The sequence below is a fragment of the Tupaia chinensis genome, unplaced genomic scaffold, assembly GCF_000334495.1.
Source record: "Tupaia chinensis unplaced genomic scaffold, TupChi_1.0 Scaffold000182_1, whole genome shotgun sequence".
NCBI lineage: Eukaryota > Metazoa > Chordata > Mammalia > Scandentia > Tupaiidae > Tupaia > Tupaia belangeri.
In genome coordinates this window covers 2,855,764-2,877,090 of record NW_006159657.1, presented here as the reverse complement: position 1 = coordinate 2,877,090, position 21,327 = coordinate 2,855,764, and the positions used below count along the sequence as shown (strand labels likewise).

The following is a 21,327-nucleotide window of genomic DNA, read 5'->3' as shown; positions in this document are numbered from 1 at the left end:
GAGAGAGACAGAGTGAGAGCGAGAGAGAGAGAGAGAGGGAAAGTGAGAAAGCAAACCATCAGGTCCAGGACTTGAACCATGGTTGGCCATGTGGGAGTCCAGTGCCCTTAACCATCATGCCACCTTGCAGCCCCCAGCCCCAATATCCCAATATTTTTCAAAAGTATGAAAGAGGGGCCAGCAGGTGGTGTGGTGATTAAGGGTGCTGGATTCCCACACGGCTGACCATGGTTCGAGTCCCGGACCTGGCAGTTTGCTTTCTCTCTCTTGCTCTCGCTCTGTCCCTCTCTGGTCAAATTAAAATAAATAAATAAATACAGTTTAAAAAAATTATGAATGATATGTTAACTCAGAAATGTGTTTACTACTTTTTAAAAAAGAATGATTTAATTTAATTAAATTTATTTATTCATTTATTTTAATTTGACCAGAGAGAGACACACACAGGGAAACAGAGATATAGAGTGATAGAGAGAGGGAAAGTGAGAAAGCAAGCCACCAGGTCCAGGACTCGAAGCGTAGTCCACTATATGAGAGTGTCCAGGGCCTTAACCACCATGCCACCTGCTGGTCCCAGAAATGTGTTTACTACTCTTTTTGGAGAATGAGTGTAAGGCTTACCTCTCATCAGCTCTGAGCAACAGGTGAGGTCTCAGCCTGCATGAGGTTGCTATGAGGTCATCTGATTTCTCTAGGTGTGTGATTGTCTGAAACCACTTCAAACAGAATGCTTTGCCTTGTTTTTCTTTCTTTCTTCCTTTTTTTTTTTAGTGATGGCATGCTGAGAATCTTGGCTCTCTAGGTGAATATATGGGAAATATTTAGGAGCCCCGGAAATTATGTCACTTTCATTTATATACTAGGTGCATCAGTTGATTTAATGAAAGTGTACGAAAGAAAAAAAACACGTGACTTCTTCATGACATTCACTGGGACACGTCCGCGGTCCTGTTAGTGCATCTTATTAATGTGGCTGTGTGACGCTCGTAACATGTCTGTGTGAGCGCGTCGTGGCCTGTGTGGAGCCCGTACTGTGGAAGGGCCCCCCCGCGAGCTGTCCTCACTCGTGTGTCCACTGCCTCCTCTGAAAGCCCCTGCTGTGCCTGGGTTGCTGTAGACGACGTCCCCTGAGCACGTGTTTCTGTGTGCGCAGTGTCCCTTCTCTTCTTCCTGGTGGCCCTCAAGTGCTCACCTGTCAGTCAGAGCTGTCCTCGCCATTCAGAGCCCGCCCAGGGCCACCTCCGGCAGGCCTTTCCTCCTGCTGCCGTCACCGGCAGGCAGAGTGGAACACGGGGTTATGAGAGATGAGAGCTCAGGCTTGGAGCCAGGCTGTCTGGCTTTGAAATCTAGCTCTGCCGCTTCCTAGCTGTGTGATCCTGGGCCACTTACGTCACTTCTCTGTGTCTCAGTCCCCTCCCGGCACTGCTCTTAGTTCTCAGGAGGATTAAATGACTTAACACGTGGAAAGCACTTAGAACGGGGCCTCCAGCGGGAGCACCGAGGTGAGCTGCCATTTCCGTCTCGATGTTCCTCTCCCATTTCACCCCCGTGCGCCTTTCCTTCACGGAGCTAGTTTCTGAGGTTTCTGTGTCAGGCCCGGACTCGTGGCTGTGAGTCTTTCTGGTTTCCAGCGCTGTGCTAGATCTTAGGACAGTGGCTTCACCTGCCAGGCGCTGAGTAGATACCCAGGAGTTGCCGTGAAGATCCAGGGTACCTTTTGTCCTTACATAACTTGAGGATGAGTAACAAGTGTAAAATTAGCTGATCCCAGAAAGGTGATGTTCCGGCTTGCAAGACAGTTAATTTAACAAGACTCCTATTTAATTGAATTAAATATGTCTTGAATTATTTTACTTTCAAATGTACTGTTCAAACTACCCCCCGCCACCCTCTCTGTTTAATTAAGGAGACAGTGAGCGAGACTCATCCTTGTCCTGCCGAGGTGTCCCTGTGGTTTCAGGGTTTCTCTGTCTCCATTTGAATCCCACTGTGGTGCTTACAGGCCACTTTTCCCCAGAGATGCTGGAGGCAGAGTCCTCTCTCCAGAGGCAGCTCTGTTTGCACCACCGTTTCCCGCCCGCCACCCTCTCCTGTCATGCTTGCTCACACCATGATCCCTTTTCCTCCATTCTCTTCTTGGGACTTGGGGAACACACATAGTCCTGATTTGTTTTCCAAACCACCATGCCCAGGACTTGAACCGTGCAATCAGCCATGGGAGATCCAGTGCCTTAACCACCACAGCATCCATTGGCCCCCTTTCTTGCTCTCTGCAGATGGTTTTACCAGGTTCTAACTGTTAGGCCTCTGAGCTTTGTGTGTAAACGTCGTCTTTACACTTGGCAGCTTCATTTATTCTTCTGTTCAAGTATTTATTGACCCGGACTCAGATATTGTTTCATAGCATGAGGGCTGAGAAAGAGAAGGTATCTGCTGGAGTGAATAATTGGGGCGAGAGTGCAGTGTGATGGCAATTGAGGGTGGTAAAGGGAAGCCCTTCGAGGTGTCAAGACTCCCCCATGAAAGGAGCCCGCTCCGTGGAGAATTGGGAAGTGCATTTGGGGCAGAGTGGCTAAGAGGTATGGGGAGCTTGGCTCTTTCTAGGAACCATGAAAAGCAGTGTGATGGGAGCTTCGTGAGTGGAACTGGGGGAGGGTGGTGCACAGGCTTAGGAAGTAGGGCGTGCTTGGTAGGGGTGCGAGGTTTTCTCCCAGCGTATTGAAAAACAACAAAAAACCACTGCTGGCATAGTGTTTAAGGTGCTGGACTCCCATGTAGTTGACCACAGTTCGAGTCTCTGATTTTGCGGCTTAAAACTCAACAGGTGCATGTATGTGCATGTCCAAGATCCCGAGAGGGGAATAGAGGAGAAGGGATTGTGGTGTGGCCATCCCCCCTGGAGAGTGATTTCTCTATTTCTATTTTTTTAAAGAATTACTTTATTTGACTTTATTTTATTTATTTTAAATTTTGACCAGAGAGGGACAGAGTGAGGTGTGGGGAGGGAGGGAGGACAAGAAAGCAAGCTGCCAGGTCCAGGACCCAAACAGTGATCAACCGACCATGAGGGAGTCCAGAACCCTTAACCACCACACCACCTGCTGGGCTCCTTGAAGGGTGATTTCTTACTTTGTCTATCTGTCTCTCTAGTGAGTGCACATGCCCTGTAGCAAAAATCTCTTTCAAAAAGAAAAGAAAGCCAACAGGATTTTAAAAAAAGAATTTTTTATTTTTATTTTACTTTATTTTTTTGGCGAGGTTTTTGCTATAGGGTGTGTGTGCTCACCAGAGAGACAGAGAGACAGAAAGGGAGAAATCACCCCCCCAGGGTGGATGGCCACACCACAATCTTTTTTCCTCCATTCTACTCTTAGGATTTTGGGAACACACACACACACACTCGTGCCCAGCGTAAGTTTAAGCCACCAGGTCCAGGACTCAAACCACGGTCGGCTATATGGGAGTCCAGTTATAAAGCCATTACACCAACTGCTGGTCCCAAGAATTATTTTATTTAACTTTATTTATTATTATTTTCCAATTTGACCAAAGAGAGAGAGAGAGAGAGAGAAAAGGCAAGCCACCAGGTCTGGGACTTGAACCATGGTCAGCCATGTGGGAGTCCAGCACCCTTAACCACAATACCATCTGCTGGCCCACCAACATGATTTAAAAAAATTTATTTATTCATTCATTTATTTTAATTTGACCAGAGAGAGACACAGAGAGAGAGAGAGAGAACTTGAGAAAGCAAGCCAAGAGGTCCAGGACTCAAACCATGGTGGGTCATGTGGGCATGTCCAGCATCTTAACCACCATGCCACCTGCTCGTCCTCCATACATAAATAAATTTATTTTATAAATTTATTTTATTTTAATTTGACCAGAGAGGAACAAAGTGAGAGAGAGAGAGCGAGCAAGCAAGGCGTGAGGTCTGGGATTCACTCTGTAGTCAGCCATGTAGGAGTCCAGTGCTTTTAACCACCATGCCACCAGCTGGCCCCAACAGGATTTTTTCAAGTTTATTTCTTCTTTGAGCTAGTGAGAGACAGGAAGAGAGAGAGACAGCATTTCCCAGAGGGTTTTGATGCCACGATCCACCCCTAACTCCAGCCAGCCTCAGATCATGGACATGTATGTGTTTGTCATGTTCACAGAGGTCTTGAGACTTGAACCTGGAGCCTTTCCATGTGAGTCAACCTTGCAGAGCACGGTAGTTCACTGCTTTGCCGCCATCCAGCCCCCGCAGAAGGATTTTAAGCAGGATGAGGGATAACTGACTTGTGTTTTTATTCATGTTCTAATTTTTAAAGATTTTTTGCTATAGGGGACCAGCAGGTGGCATGATGGTTAAGATGCTGGACACTCCCACATGGCCGACCACGGTTTGAGTCCTGGACCTGGTGGCTTGCTTTCTCACTTTCCCTCTCTCTGTGTCTCTCTCTGGCCAAAATAAAATAAATGAATAAAAAAAAAAAAGATTTTTTGCTATAGGGTACATGTGCTCACCAGAGAGAGACAGAGAAAGAGGGAAAGTGAGAGATCACTGGGGCCGCGGGGGAGGTGGCCATCATCCCATACTGCCCTCTCCTCCATTCTCCTCTTGGAATACGTCTGTTATGTTTTTCATACTGCCAGGTCCAGGACTTGAACCATGGAATTGCCCCTGTGTGATCCAGTGCTGGGTCCCATGTGTCGGACTGCTCAGTCATATCTCAAAGTGTGTCCTAGCACCTGGAGGGACACACTGGGGTGTATGTGTCCATGTGCCCAGACTCTCCCAGGAAGAGTGGAAAAGGGATTGCAGTGTGGGCATCCCCCTGGGAGGTCTTTCTCACTTTCTATCTCTGTCTCTCTGCCTCTCTCTGGTGAGCACATGTGCCTTATTGCTAACAAACAAACAAAAGTAAAAATAAGACTTTTGTTGTAAAGTCACATAACCAAAGTCAAAACATTGACATCGAATTGGGAAAAACACTAACAACATCACAGAGGGCTACTATCCTCAACATGTAAAGAGCATCCTCAAATAAGAAAACCTCAACCTGGGGAGAAAACAAAGAACGTGAGTAAACAGCTCACGAAAAGGAAGAACAAATGAGAGTAGAGAGAGAGAACGCCTCTCCCCCTCAGTGGGGATGGCCACACCACAGTCCCTTCTTTTCCTCCATCCTGTTGGGATTTGGGGCACACACATGTGTCTAGTATATTTTTTGTTTGTTTAGTTTTTAGATTTTTTGGGGGACGGCATAGGGTGTGTGTGCTCACTGGAGAGGGACAGAGAAAGAAAGAGGGAAAGTGAGAAATCACTCCCCAAGGTGAAGGGTCACACTGCAATCCCTCTCCTTCACTCTCCTTTTGGGATTTTAGGCAGGCATGCACATGCGCCTGGCATTTTTTATTTTATTTTATTTTTAGAATTATTTTATTTATCTTTATTTATTTAAATTTGACTGGAAAGGGACACAGTGAAAGAGAGAGAGAGAGAGAAAGAGAAGAAAAGTGAGAAAGTAAACCGCTAGGCCTGGGATTCGAACTGCATTCAGCCTTGTGTGGGTCCAGAGCCCTTAACAACCACACCACCCGCTGGCCCCATGTCCAGCATGTTTTTCAAGCTGACAGGTTCAGGACTCAAACCACTCAGCTGGCCATGTGGGATCCAGGGTCTTAACCACTACAACACTTGCTGGCCCATCTCCTTAGTTTTAAGTTCAGTAGTTCTCAACCTTGGATGATTATCCCCACCCCCCAAGGACTTTTCTTAATGTCTTGGGACGTTTTTGATCATCACAACTGGCTGGGTGGGGCAGTGTGTGTAGCTACAGGCATAGTGGGTGGAGGCCGGAAATGCTGCCTCCTTCCCGCAGTGCACAGGACAGCCCAGGAGAATGACCCGGCAGGACGCCGAAGCTGAGAAACCCTATTTAGGACATTGAAGATGGGGTCTTATCACATGTCTTGTCTATACCGTTCCTGAACAGCTGGGACCGGCTCTGTGAACGTCCATCTTGGGAGCAGGTAACAGACTTACAGGTGCTGACATTTATGTTGAAGGTCGACCCTTACTCTCCAGGAAATTCTACTTGGAGTAACCGTATACAGGTCATTTTTCTATCAGTTGTATCAACAAGGATTATTTCAGATGTGACTAACAAAACGTGAATAAGGTTTAAGCTCTGCTTACAAGGAAGTCAAACTCTTTCAGAGGCAAGCGGATATGAAACCTTTGAATTTCTGGAGAGCTTCCAGAGCAAAACAAGGCGGGCACTGTCCTAGTGCGGCTTCTGTGTGCGTAGACAGGGAAGGAGCGGAACCTGGCGCTGAAGGAGGGGGGGAGGAACGCCTTCAGGAGGGACACAGAGAAGATGCATAGGTGTTCAGCCTTAAACAGGGCCCAGCAGAAGGCCTAATGGTTAGGTTACTGGACTACATGTACTGGACTGCAGTTCCAATCCTGGACCCGGCGACTTGAAACTCACGCCAGGCATGTGTGCGTACATGTCTAAAATCCCGAGAGGAGAGTGGAGTAGAAGGGATTGTGGCATGGCCATCCCCCCTCCCCCTGGGGGCGGGCTGGTATCTCGCTTTCTGTCTCTCTGTCTCTTGCAGTCTCTCTGGGAGGCACATGCACCCTATAGCACAGAATCTCTCTTTAAAAATGTAAAGAGAGTGAGGACAGTGGGCGTACAGCACGCTGGCCACAGGGTCCTCCGGAGATGACTGCTTGGGGGTCCTTGGTGTCAGGACTCGAGTCGGGTTGGTTGGATGTGCAGGACGTGCGTGTGACTGACTGGCAAGGCCTCAAGTGGTGTGTGCTGTCACGGGGTCCGGAGCCCGGGCGTGTATGTAACCTGTGCCTTGTTTCTTTGCAGACCGCTCACTTAGAAAGTGGATGTGCGGGATAACATGTCCAGTGTGTCCGAGGAGAGAAGAAAAAGGCAGCAGAACATTACGGAAGGGCTGCAGTTCATACAGTAAGAGCCCGAGAAGCTGTGCCTTGCATTCCTGTCACAGAGTAGTCTTCTTTGTTTGTATTTTTTTTCTAAGAATTATTTAATTTAATTTATTTATTTGTAATTTGACCAGTGAGGGACAGAGTGAGAGAGAGAGGGAAAGCGAGAAAGCAAGGTGCCAGGTCTGGGACTCAAACCACAGTCGGTCATGTGGGAGTCCAGCACCACCACGCCACCTGCTGGCCCCCCAGAATAGTCCTTTTTTCAAATGTGGCAGTATATTTTGCGAAGATGAAAGACTCGTGCATCATATTTAACAGACCCTGTGCATTTGGGTTAGAAATTACATATTTCTGGGGCCAGCCCATGGCATGGTGATTGAACAGCTCGATCCCTCACAGCCAACTGTGCAGTTCAAGTCCTGGACCTGGCAGCTTGGGAAACGTGCCTGGTGCGTGTGTGTGCACCCACAATCCTGAGAGGAGAGAAGAGAAGAGATTGTGGTGTGGCCATCCTCCATGAGGGATGCTTTCTCACTTTTCCTCTCTCTCTCATTTCCCTTCAGTGAGCATACAGCAAATTATTTAACTTTATTTATTTTGATTTGACCAGAGAGGGACAGGGGTAGGGGAGTGAGAGAGCAAGCCATCAGGTCCCAGACTCGAACCACAGTTGGGCTTGTGGGAGTCCAGCACCCTGAACCCCCACTTTTAAGTTCAGTAGTTCTCAACCTTGGATGATTATCCCCACCCCCCAAGGACTTTTCTTAATGTCTTGGGACGTTTTTGATCATCACAACTGGCTGGGTGGGGCAGTGTGTGTAGCTACAGGCATAGTGGGTGGAGGCCGGAAATGCTGCCTCCTTCCCGCAGTGCACAGGACAGCCCAGGAGAATGACCCGGCAGGACGCCGAAGCTGAGAAACCCTATTTAGGACATTGAAGATGGGGTCTTATCACATGTCTTGTCTATACCGTTCCTGAACAGCTGGGACCGGCTCTGTGAACGTCCATCTTGGGAGCAGGTAACAGACTTACAGGTGCTGACATTTATGTTGAAGGTCGACCCTTACTCTCCAGGAAATTCTACTTGGAGTAACCGTATACAGGTCATTTTTCTATCAGTTGTATCAACAAGGATTATTTCAGATGTGACTAACAAAACGTGAATAAGGTTTAAGCTCTGCTTACAAGGAAGTCAAACTCTTTCAGAGGCAAGCGGATATGAAACCTTTGAATTTCTGGAGAGCTTCCAGAGCAAAACAAGGCGGGCACTGTCCTAGTGCGGCTTCTGTGTGCGTAGACAGGGAAGGAGCGGAACCTGGCGCTGAAGGAGGGGGGGAGGAACGCCTTCAGGAGGGACACAGAGAAGATGCATAGGTGTTCAGCCTTAAACAGGGCCCAGCAGAAGGCCTAATGGTTAGGTTACTGGACTACATGTACTGGACTGCAGTTCCAATCCTGGACCCGGCGACTTGAAACTCACGCCAGGCATGTGTGCGTACATGTCTAAAATCCCGAGAGGAGAGTGGAGGAGAAGGGATTGTGGCATGGCCATCCCCCCTCCCCCTGGGGGCGGGCTGGTATCTCGCTTTCTGTCTCTCTGTCTCTTGCCGTCTCTCTGGGAGGCACATGCACCCTATAGCACAGAATCTCTCTTTAAAAATGTAAAGAGAGTGAGGACAGTGGGCGTACAGCACGCTGGCCACAGGGTCCTCCGGAGATGACTGCTTGGGGGTCCTTGGTGTCAGGACTCGAGTCGGGTTGGTTGGATGTGCAGGACGTGCGTGTGACTGACTGGCAAGGCCTCAAGTGGTGTGTGCTGTCACGGGGTCCGGAGCCCGGGCGTGTATGTAACCTGTGCCTTGTTTCTTTGCAGACCGCTCACTTAGAAAGTGGATGTGCGGGATAACATGTCCAGTGTGTCCGAGGAGAGAAGAAAAAGGCAGCAGAACATTACGGAAGGGCTGCAGTTCATACAGTAAGAGCCCGAGAAGCTGTGCCTTGCATTCCTGTCACAGAGTAGTCTTCTTTGTTTGTATTTTTTTTCTAAGAATTATTTAATTTAATTTATTTATTTGTAATTTGACCAGTGAGGGACAGAGTGAGAGAGAGAGGGAAAGCGAGAAAGCAAGGTGCCAGGTCTGGGACTCAAACCACAGTCGGTCATGTGGGAGTCCAGCACCACCACGCCACCTGCTGGCCCCCCAGAATAGTCCTTTTTTCAAATGTGGCAGTATATTTTGCGAAGATGAAAGACTCGTGCATCATATTTAACAGACCCTGTGCATTTGGGTTAGAAATTACATATTTCTGGGGCCAGCCCATGGCATGGTGATTGAACAGCTCGATCCCTCACAGCCAACTGTGCAGTTCAAGTCCTGGACCTGGCAGCTTGGGAAACGTGCCTGGTGCGTGTGTGTGCACCCACAATCCTGAGAGGAGAGAAGAGAAGAGATTGTGGTGTGGCCATCCTCCATGAGGGATGCTTTCTCACTTTTCCTCTCTCTCTCATTTCCCTTCAGTGAGCATACAGCAAATTATTTAACTTTATTTATTTTGATTTGACCAGAGAGGGACAGGGGTAGGGGAGTGAGAGAGCAAGCCATCAGGTCCCAGACTCGAACCACAGTCGGGCTTGTGGGAGTCCAGCACCCTCAACCACCACGCCACTTGCTGGCCCCAAGAAAGTATATATTTCTGTTTCAGAAATATTTTTCTCTTGTTCATTTGAGCATTCTTGTTTGGAAGTGGATCTCACTCTTGCCGATTTTTTTTTTTTTAATTCCCAGAAAGTGTGTGTGTTTGCTAGAGAGGGAGAAAGCACACTCCCTCAGTGGGTGGGGTGGAGTGATGCATCAATTCCTTCTACTTCATTTCTCCATTCTATTGAGATCGTAGGCACACACACACACGCGCGCGCATGCACGCACACACACACACACACACACACACACATGCACACACGCCCCATGTGTTTTTCACGCTGTCGAGGCTGAGATTTGAACTGTGGTCAGCCATGTGGGATTTGGCTCTTGGAACCACTAGGCTACCAGGCTGGCTCTCTTGCTGATTTCTAGGTCTATAAGCCTGTAATATCCCTAAAATGTTATGCTGGGGGATTTGAATGTGTCCTCGCAGAACAATTCATTCTGATTCCGATGAATGAGAAGTAACTGAAAACGGACATCTGTCAACACAGAGCGCTTTCCCAGTGCAGGAGCGCAGTGTCTCATCCGACCCTGGGAAGCAGCACCCAGTGACTGGCAGCTGTGGTTTGGGCAGACGTGTCTGGGCAGGTGTTTGTTCCTTCCTAGGAAGAAGAGATTCTCCTCTACACTGCAGTAAATTGGATCAAATAGTGTTAGTGGTTCTGTACTATTTTTAACCATTTTTAGCACTGGAAGAATTCCTGTTTTTTCGTAGTAGGTTTGAAAGGGAAGTGTTGTATTAAGAAAATGCTAAGGAATAGTTTGGATTTTTTTTTTCCTGAACATAACTGCAGTCATCCCTGAATAATGGTAGTGAAGGAGAAGCTGGTTGTTATAATGTTCTTTGAACCAATGTCAAGCTAACGGAGCTAGTTTGAAGATAACTTCTGGCTGAACATTCATGATAGGAGCCTGATGATTACAATATATTTATTTCTTCTTCTTAGGTCACCGCTGTCATATCCAGGGACGCAGGAACAATATGCGGTAATGACTCGGAAAGTCTGCCGAAAGCTCTGCGGGTGGCTTGGGAACGGTAACCTATTGAAGGAGTTGGTAGACTCCAGCCTTGGGGCCAAACCTGGTCTGCCATCCATTTTTGCCAATAAAGTTTTATTGGAACACAGCCACATTCATTTGTTTATGTATTGTCTATGGCTGCTTTCACAACATATGGTAGTTGCAACAGACACCATATGGCCTATAAAGCCTAAAATATTTACTCTCTGGGCATTTACAGATGATGTTTGCCAACTCCTTTCATAGGACAATATTGTCTTTTTTTTTTTTTTTTTAGCTTACTTGGATAGTTGTCTTATATTTTGTTTCCCCTGTTAGCGTAGTTTTGAGTTAATTGATCTTTTTAACCCCTTGAAAATGACTTTTATCCTGCCTTTCATTTCATTGAAAATAAGTGGGATAGGATTTATGGAGAAGCAAAGTACAGAGTACCTTCTACTTCCACTGAGAAGTTCTGACGGCAGCAGGGGCTGGGTGACAAGAAGGAAGACCTGCTGCTGAGTTTGTAGTTAGCAACAAGGCGGAAGCCCAGCTCACTGGATCTTATACTAGACTCTCCTCTCTACAGACTGGCCGTTGGTCACGTGTGGTGGTTTGAACTCTGATGTGTTTTTTTTTTTTTTTTTTTTTTAAATCACGAGAGAGCAAGTGAGTTTGGGTGAGAGAGAGGTACTTTGACAGGGCCTTGCTGGGTTGTGATCCCACTGCCCCGCCATCAAAGCCAGCCAGCACCACAGCTATGCACCTAGCCCATCCGGGTTGAGCCGGGAGCTGAACCTGGGTCTCAGCCATCACCCAGTGGACCCCTCCTCTTGTGCCACTGTAATTGGGGATTTTGATGCTTCTCAATATCACTTTCTCTCTGCCTCTCTTTCTCTTTCCACTGTCTTTTAATTTCTCTCATCTTCCCTCCCTCCCTCTCTCCAAATGGATATAGAGTCATAAAGTATTAAAGCTAAAAGTCACCTGGGACAGTCATTTTATTGTACAGTGGTACTGGGACATAACTGAGAGGTTATGTCACATGTCAAAAGTCATATCAATTAATGGTTAGTCTGTCCAGTTTCCTTTCAGTAATTCAGTCAACTTAGACATGAGCTTGTCTTCTGATCTTTGATGAATAAAGACCTTTACAGTAGTAAAGCAGTGATAGATATCATGAAGAACAATCTGAAACTTTTGTGCATATCAATGAAAAACAGGTTTGGCATCTCTTTTCCCTAAATCAGTAAGTGAACTAAGCAAACAGATTGCAAAAGAGGAAATAAAAACGGTCCAAAAGATGTGGAAAAGCTCCACTGCGTTGTTACTGACATGCAAATTACTGCTGCCCTGTTTTTAATGATGTGTGTGTGTGTGTGCATGCCCACATTTGTGTGTGTGTGCACACTTGCACACACATGTGCATAGGTCGAGGAACCCACCTTTGACAGAGTCTTGTCACACCGCAATCCTTTCCCAGCCCTCCAGCTTCTCAAGACCTTGGGCACCAGGTGTACTTTCGGGCCAGCCTGGGGGTCTTGAATCCATAGTTGGCTACGTGGCTTCCAGCCCTGCAGAACGTTTGTGTTTCTGCTGTGCCACCGTGGCTGGGTCTGACATGCAAATTTAAAAGGGTACCATTTTTCATCTAGAAGTTGGTAGGAGGTTTTCACACACACGTGCATGCAGAAACATGCCCATACAGTCCTGAGTGTGAGAAGGAGCTGGGGAGCAGTAGTTACTCTGTTGCCTTTCTGGAAGGCAGGGTGGAGATGCAAGCCAGAGGCCTTCAGCTGCCTACTCTCTTTGACCCGTGGCTTCCACTCAGTGTTTATCCAAGGCACGAGTTGGAGAGGTGGGCAGTGGTTGATGAGCTGCTTAGGCTGCGTTTTGCCTCATAATGAGAAACAGAACTTTCCCTTAAAAAAGTCAGCAAGCTGAAACCCCTGACTGAGATAACAGCAGTAATGTGGGCTGGTTCCACACTACAGCAGCAACAGTGCAGCTCTGTCAGGGTCACCTCTGAAGTTACAGATAGAAAAATGAAATCGACTCACACATTATGTTGTTTTAAAAAAGGACTTCAAATGGTTACTTCTTCTTTCTAGGTATATTTGCGTGCTCTCGTGAGAAATCTTTTTAATGAGGGGAATGATGTTTATCGGGAACGTGATTGGAAGAGCTCAATAAGCCAGTACACAGAAGCTTTGAATATAGCTGATTATGCAAAGTCTGAAGAAATTTTAATCCCTAAAGAAATCATTGAGAAATTACATATAAATCGCATTGCTTGCTATTCTAATATGGTGAGTTGTAATTTTTAAAACATTTTTAGAGAGAGAAATTGTTTTCCAAGATATAGTACATTAATAAAAGCTTAACTTTCTAATTTCAGGTATTTTAAGTTTTGCTGTAGGAAGTGTGTATGTGTGCTCGTCAGAGAGAGGGGAAGTGAGAAATCATCTCCGGGGGGGGATGGCCATGCTGCAGTCCCCTCTCCTCCATTCTCCTCTTGGGATTCTGGGCACACATGCACCCTCCCACACACATTGTGTGATTTTTCAAGCCAAGTCTGGGACTCAAACCATGATTGGCCATGTGGGAATCCAACGCCTTAACCAGCACTCCACCTATTGGCCCCCTAGTTTCAATTTTTAAGAAAACTATATTAAAAAAAAGACAAAACACACAAAATTTATTAATTGCTTTGAGAGTGGCTTTTGGGTTTTTTTTTTTTTTTTAAAGAATTATATTATTTAACTTTTTTTAGTTTTATTTTAATTTGACCAGAGAGGACAGAGAGAGAAAACAAGCCACCAGGTCCAGGACTCAAACCATGGTCGGCCATGTAGGGAGTCCAGTGCCCTTAACCACCACGCCACCTGCCATTCCCGTGGCTTATAGCTTTTTAAAAATCAGCTTTGGACAAATGTTTGGGTAAAATTAAAATGAAAGCAATTTATTTCACGGTTACTGATCCCATTCGAGTATGGTTTTGGAGAGCGTGTCCACTTAAAAAATACCGACCTAGGAGGACATAGGTATTCCAGGTCACTGCATCTCTTGGTACCCTGCTGATAGTCAAGGTTCACCTCTGGTCCTCCTGGGGGCCTTGTAGCACAAAACAGTGATTAGCCCCCAAAGGAATCGACACAAACTTTTTGTATCTCTAAGCTTAAAAGACAGTATTTTAACATGCTTGTAACTTTGACTGTGGACACTCCGTGCAGTTTAGCCACACATTTGAGAAAAGTATCTTTGTTGTTGCCTCGTTCTTCGCTAATGTGCACTTACTGATTATTTAGTTCTCAGTAATGTATGTTAGCTGTTTAGGAGTTTCATTTCTACTTGGCACTTTCATGCACTCCACACAAACGGGAGCTGAGTGACACCTGGGGACATCAGCTGTGTCTGGGAAGGTTTATTCTAGAAGATCTTGGGCCTTTATACCCAAATACTGACATTTGTTTGATCTAAATGGTGGGTACAGGGTATTCATGATTTTTTTTTTTTTTGGCTTTTGCATATTTAAAATTTCAAAATGAAAATAATTTTAAAAGGAAAAAAATATTAACTTTGAGAGTATAAAGAAGATAACAAATTCTTTTGTTTGGTTTTGTTTTTAAGTTTCTTTCATGGAGTGGGAGAGAAGTACCCCTTCCAGAGTCTTGCTCTGTCATGATCTCCCCATCCTTCAAGTCAGCCAGAGTTAATCTGGGATCTGAATGTGCGGCCTTTCCATATGGCCCAGCATTGTGGAGTGGTGTAGGCTGTAAGATACCACCACAGCTGGGGCGAAGATGGAGGGAGTCTTAATTTGTTTTCCTTTACAGGAAGGCATCAGTGTCAGAAGTGAGTGGTTTGTTTGCTAATTCTGTTCTTTGGTCTTACACTCCAGGGTTTCCATGATAAAGTTTTAGAAGACTGCAATACAGTCCTCAGTTTAAATGCCAGTAACTGCAAAGCTCTGTATCGGAAGTCAAAGGCGCTAAGTGATCTAGGACGGTACAAAGAGGCTTACGATGCTGTAGCAAAGTGCTCCTTAGCAGTGCCTCAGGTATGGAGCTGCCGTTCAGTTCATTTGTTTATACATCACCACTTTATTGCTCTCGTGTGGAGAAAACGCCGTTTATTTATTTAGAGAGATTTTTGCGGAACCGGCAGATGATATAATGGTTACATCCTGCATCCCATGTAGTTGACCACAGTTCATGTTCATGCCAGGCACATGTGTGTGCATGCCCGAGATCCTGAGAGGAGAATGGAGGAGAAGGGATAGTGGCGTGGCCATCCCTGGAGAGGAAGGGGGGGTTCCTCGCTTCCTACCTCCCTGTCTCTCTGGCAAGCACACATGCCCTGTATCAAAAATCTCTCCCCACGAAAGAGATTTTTGCTATAGGGGATGTGCATGCACTAGAGAGACAGAAAGCGAGAAATCATCCCCCAGGGGGATGGCCACATCACAATTCCTCCTCCTCCATTCCCCTGTCGGGATCTAGGGCACACACATACACATGCCTGTGTGAGTTTCAGGCCTTCAGGTCCAGGACTTGAACGGTGGTCAGCCATGTGAGAATCCAGTGACTTAACCATTATGCCATCTGCTGGTCTCAAAAACAGCATTTAAAGAGTTACATTTTCTCGGGACCAATGGGTAGCGTGGTGGTTAAGGTATTGGATACTCCCACATGGCCGTCCATGGTTTGAGTTCTGGACCTGGTGGCTTCCTTTCTCACTTTCCCTCTCTCTCTTTCCTTCTGTGTGTCTCTCTCTCTGGCTAAATTAAAATAAATGAATGAATAGATAAAATTAAATAATTAAAAAAAAAAAGTTGCATTTTCTGGAGCCAGTGAGTGGTATGGTTAAGGTGCTGGAATTCTCACATGGCTAACTGTGGTTTGAGTCCTGGACCTGGCAGCTTGCTTTCTTCCTCTCTCTGGCAAAACTCATGTGAAAAAATGAAAACTAACTAACTAAATAAAATAATTCTTTAAAAAAAAAAGAGTTACATTTTCCTTGTAACATTTATCTGCTTCAGTTGGGCATCATTGCTAATCTAGCAAGTGTCTCAACTGGAAACATCACTGTTTTATTTATCCTTTGTTACAGTTAGTAAGTAAAACCCTCCATTAATCATATATGCTAACTTTTTTTCAGGATGAACATGTAATTAAACTAACTCAAGAGCTAGCGCAGAAATTGGGATTTAAAATAAGGAAAGCTTACGTTAGAGCTGAGGTAAGCTGGAGTGCTCTTTGTAAAGTTTTTTTTTTTTTGTGACTTGGAATTAGTTCCGTTTTTAAATTAATATCTGTTTTATTTCAGCTCTCATTAAAATCAGTTCCTGGGGAGGGGGCTACCAAGGTAAAGTTATTATTTCTATACAAATTATAATGAAATGAAAAGAAAAGATGGAAACATTGACAATCCTACCTTTAATATTTTTGGTGTGTGTCTATTTTTGAGACTCTCTTATTCCTCAAATACATAATTAGCCATATCTTCCTGTCACTTTAAAAGAGAAAACAAACAGAGCCGGGTGTGGTTGTGTGCACTCATTGTCTCAGCTACTCAGGAAGTTGAGGCAGGAGGGTTATAAGTTCAAGGCCTGTCTGGGCAACACAGTAAGACCCTGTCTTAAAAAAATGTTGGGTCGTCTGAAAAAATCATGATGTATTTTTCTCTCATGACTTTTCTGACAACCTAATAAAAAGGAAGCAAAAGAAAACAAACAACTCAAGTCATCTATTTTAGGCTTAACCAGAATTTCCTGAAATCTAATAGAGGATTTTACAGAACATTAGATGTTAGATTTTATTTGAAGAATAGTTCAGGGGACAAATACTAGTTTGGGGTGTCATTTTCAACAAACAAAATTAACAAATTTTTTTCCCCCTTAATTTGAAGTGTTCTTGGGTTATTAGGATGCTAGTGGCCACGGTGAGTTGTTGGGTGAGTGGTGGCTGGATTACATTCTGGTATTCTGCTGAATATTCTTTGAGAAATGCTGGTCCACAGGAAATGAGGTGTTATTGCCACCTCAGCCCCTCACTTAACACCATAAGAAAATGGAAAGAGTTGGAATATTGCATTTATTTCTTGAATCTTAGCTGGGAGAGAGTCAAATTTCTGTGAAAAACTATTGCTGTCTTAGGGGTGAATTTTACAGATTGCTTCATTGTTTAGAATCCTGAAATACTACTTTTTATTTGGTTTTATTTCTAGGCTTTAAACTTTTCTGTGGAGGATATCGAACCAGGTATGTTTTCACATTCTTCTTAGTGATCTGAGAAGTGACCACTTAGACTTTATGTGCTGTAGTGTTGTCACGTAAGGTTGCTGTGTGGCTTTTAAAGTGAGAATCGTTTCAGAAGTTCCCCTTGTGCCCCTAGGTGTGCCAGCACATGCCTGGCAGTAGCTGGTGTCAGTGAGAATCATTGACATCCACCATGGCTTTGTCACCGGGAGTAGGTAGGCCAAAAGGGCACAGGCATTCTGAGAAAGAAATGTTTTGGGACCAGCAGGTGGCATGTAGTTAGTTAAAGCAGCTGGAGGGGCTGGCAGGTGGCATGTAGTTAGTTAAAGCAGCTGGAGGGGCCAGCAGGTGGCATGGTGGTTAAGGGCGCTAGACTCCCACATGGCCGACTGCAGTTCAGGTCCCAGACCTGGCGACTTGCTTTCTTACTTTCTCTCTCTTTTTCACTCTGTCCCTCTGTGGTGAAATTAAAATAAATAAATAGTTAAAAAGAAGAATTATTTAAAATAAATAATAAATAAAACAGCTGGAGTCTATATGGTCAACTGCATGACTCAAGTCTGATGGCTTGAAAAACTATGTCATGGGGCCAGCAGGTGATTGATAGTGGTTGAGGTGCTGGACTCCCACCTAGGCAGTCAGGGTTCAAGTCCCGGACCTGGCAGTTTGCTTTCTCAAACTCTCTCTATCTTATTTCTTTTCTTTTTTTTTTCTTTTCTTTTTTTTTTTTTTTAGAGGTTTTTTCCTATAGGGTGCGTGCGCGCATGCCAGACACACAGAGACATAGAGACAGAAAGCGAGAAATCTCCCCCCAGGGGGGATGGTCACGCCGCAATCCCTTCTCCATTCTCCTCTTGGGATCTTGGGCACGCACGCACACGCGCCCGGCATGAGTTTTAAGCCACCGGGTTCGGGACGTGAATCGCGGTTGACTACTTGGGAGTCCAGCGACATAGCCATTACGCTAACTGCTGGTTCCCAAACTCTCTCTATCTTTATCTCTCTCTAGTGAATGCATGTACTCTATAGACGATTTAATAATGATGATGATAATGATAAATAAAATTAAATAAATAGTTTGAAAAAAGAAACAAAAAAAGTCCAGGTCAGGCGCATGTGTGTGCATGCCCAAAATCCCAAGAGGAGAATGGAGGTGAAGGGATTATGGCATGGTGATTTCTCACCTTCCCTTGCTCTGTCTCTATCTCTTATTGCTCAGTCTCTCTGTCTCTGTCTCTCTCTCTGGTGACTATACATGCCCTATAACAGACTAAAAAAATAAAAAGTATGTTTTTACAAGTGAGTATACTCGTTCTTGGGTAAAATGAATTATTTATAGAATTGCTTTTACTGTTTTATTTGCAGTTGCTTTCCTATTGTATCTATTTATTTTTAAAGTGACTTCTGTGTTTTTACCTCACTGGTCATTTTCTCTCTGGTGGCTCTTAACACTGGTGTCATGTATGTGTCGTGAAAGCTGTGAGCACATTTCCATCCGTGTTACAGATTTGCCAACTCCAAGGCAAGAAGCGGTTCCTATCATCTCTTTACCTGCGCCCGGTTTTCCTCCCGAAGTCGGAAGTGAGCTGGCCTCAGTTCCTCTTACGCCCCTGACTTCTCTTCTGCCATTGCAAGTGGCGGAGAGCACTCTGCCGTCTGGAGTGCTGATCAACGGAGGGAAGGTCCCCTTCACTGTGCCCGAAGCCTTTTTAGACGATGGAGACATGGTCCTCGGAGATGAAATAGACGACCTCCTCGATTCTGCACCAGAGGCCAACGAGAGTGCTATGGTGAGTCCCATTTTCTTTCTTCCAAAGGCAGGGTTAATTTATTTTATGTTTAAAGACCATTATTTATTTAATTTTACTCATTATTATTTTTTAAAATAATTATTTCATTGCAGTGTATTTATTTATTTATTTATTTATGTACGTATGTATGTGTGTATTTATTTTAATTTGACCAGAGAGGTTCAGAGAGAGAGAAGCTGAGAAAGCAAGCCACCAGGTCCAGGACTCGAACCATAGTCAGCTGTGTGGGAGTCTAGCTTCCTTAACCACCATATCATGTATCAGCCCTATTTTTTTTTAAGAGTTTGATCAGATAGCAAGAGAACAAGCCGCTGGGTCTAGGAGCACCTCAACCACCATGTTATCTGCTGGCCCCCAGGATTAATTTATTAGTAGTATTATTATTGTTGTCATTACATAACCTGGTCAGTAATTTCAGTAGGGCTTGAAGGCTGAAATTTGGGTCTCTTACCTTGAAAATAACTTTCATCCTTTTCTGGTAGTTACTAGCTAATTTGGTCATTTTTCATGTTTTAAAAGAAACACATGCTATTTAGTAACTACCCAATTTTTTTTTTTCCCAGACTCATGTTGGGTTTACATATTATGGAAAGGATAAATAAAGCATTCTGATCAAGAATAGACATCTGGTATTTAAGGAAAAATGAGCTTTATGGGTTAAGGGTGTCGTGTTCCTCAAGGATTGTTCTTCAGAACTGTACACCATAAAGCAGGGATCAGCCGACTGCAGCCCATGGGCCAAATCTGGCCCACCACTTGCTTTTGTAAACTAAGAGTATTGTTTACATTTTTAAATGGTTGGAAGAATAACAGAAAGAATGATACTTTGTGACATATGAAAATACATCAAATTTGGGCCAGTAGGTGGCATGGTACTTCAGGCACTGGACTCTCACATGACCAACCGCAGTATGAGTCCCAGACCTGGCAGCTGGCTTTCTTACTCTGCTCCCCATTCTGTTGAGCGTACATGTACTATATCAAATTTTAAAATAATAATAAATAAAATTAAAATAATTATTTTCAGAGAGATTTTTCCCATAGGGAGTGTATGATCACCAGAGAGAGAGAAAAACAGAGAAACAGAAAGTGAGAAATCACACCCCAGGTGGATGGCCTCACTGCAGTCCCTTCTCTGCTCTCCTCTCGGGAGCTTAGGCATGCATGCACACGTGCCTGGTGTGACTTTTAAACTGCCAGGTCCAGGACTCAAATCTGCTCTACTGCATGAGAGTCCAATGACGTAACCATTACACCATCTGATGGTCACAAATAAATAATTCTTTTTTTGGGGAGAGGTTTTTGCTATAGGGCGTGTGCACTCGCCAGACAGACAGAGAGAGCCATAGAGACAGAAAGTGAGAAATCACCCCCCGGGAGGGATGGCCACACCACAATCCCTTCTCCTCCATTCTCCTCTCGGGATCTTGGGCACACACGCACATGTGCCCAGCGTGAGTTTTAAGCCACCGGTTCCGGGACGCGAACTGCGGTCGACTACATGGGAGTCCAGCGACATAGTCATTACGCTAACTGCTGGTCCCAAATAAGTAATTCTTTAAAAAGAAAATACGTGACATTTATATGTAAGTGTCTGTGAATAAAGTCTTATTAGAGCGCAGCAATTCTCATTCATTTTGTGTATGGTCTGTGGCCGTTTGTTCAATACTGCAGTGGAGGTGAGTGGTTGCCCCAGGGACCATGTGGCCTGAAAAGCCTCAAATATTTACTATGCAGCCCTTTAAGAAAACGTTCCTAGAGGCCTCAGGTAGCATGGTAATTAAGGGTGCTGGACTCCCTCATGACTGACTGCGGTTTGAGTCCTGAACCTGGCAGCTTGCTTTTTCACTCCTCCCCCGCCCCTCTGTCCCTCTCAGGTCAAATTTAAATAAATAAATAAATAAATAAAGCTAAATAAAAATAGTTCTTTTTTTTTTTTTTTTTGAGAGGTTTTTGCTATAGGGCGTGTGTGCTCGCTAGACAGACAGAAAGAGAGACAGAGAGACAGAAAGCGAGAAATCACCCCCCCCCCGGGGGGATGGCCATGCCGCAATCCCTTCTCCATTCTCCTCTTGGGATCTTGGACACGCATGCACACGCGCTCGGTTTGAGTTTTAAGCCACCAGGTTCCAGGACGCGAACTGCGGTTGACTACATGGGAGTCCAGCGACATAGCCTGGAGGAGTCCGACCCGGCGAGGCCCCAAGATCTGTCTGAGCCCCCTGACTTTTGAGCTCCGCTTTCGGTCGGATTGACACGTTGGCAAGGCCACTGTTGTTGTGCGCCCCCAACTTTGGAACTACTGGTCCCAAATAAATTAATTATTAACAAATATATGTGTATTTCTCTCTCTCTGTTAAAATAGCAGCAACAGTAGTAATGTGCTGATGACAAGAGAAATTCAGAGCTGACTTCCTGGGCCAGTGAAATCAATGGTACCAGGGAGGAGTTGGCTGAGGAGAGAAGTGTATATAAACGGCCAGCAGATCTGGTTTAGTTCGTTCGTTCGTTCTTTCTTTCTTTCTTTCTTTCTTTCTTTCTTTTTTTTTTTTTTTTTTGAGAGAGATTTTTGCCATAGGGGGCGTGCGCTCCACAG

The 21,327-nt window shown here is 45.0% G+C and overlaps 1 protein-coding gene across 2 annotated transcripts in view; it reads left to right on the top strand.

Annotated features, from left to right (window-relative positions):
• ZC3H7A (zinc finger CCCH-type containing 7A) overlaps nt 1-21,327 on the top strand; it is a 53,936-nt gene that overhangs the window by 5,003 nt on the left and 27,606 nt on the right. Inside the window, exons 2-9 of one of the 2 annotated variants that reach the window (XM_014587070.2) lie at nt 6,873-6,974; nt 10,610-10,649; nt 12,773-12,970; nt 14,563-14,721; nt 15,822-15,902; nt 15,990-16,028; nt 16,890-16,923; nt 18,427-18,710. In XM_014587070.2, the coding sequence (XP_014442556.1) occupies nt 6,907-6,974; nt 10,610-10,649; nt 12,773-12,970; nt 14,563-14,721; nt 15,822-15,902; nt 15,990-16,028; nt 16,890-16,923; nt 18,427-18,710 (903 nt within the window). In that variant the 5' untranslated portion in view covers nt 6,873-6,906. Of the gene's footprint in view, nt 1-6,872; nt 6,975-8,808; nt 8,933-10,609; nt 10,650-12,772; nt 12,971-14,562; nt 14,722-15,821; nt 15,903-15,989; nt 16,029-16,889; nt 16,924-18,426; nt 18,711-21,327 lie in introns of those variants that run through there. The other variant, XM_006146531.3, reaches the window with a different exon arrangement.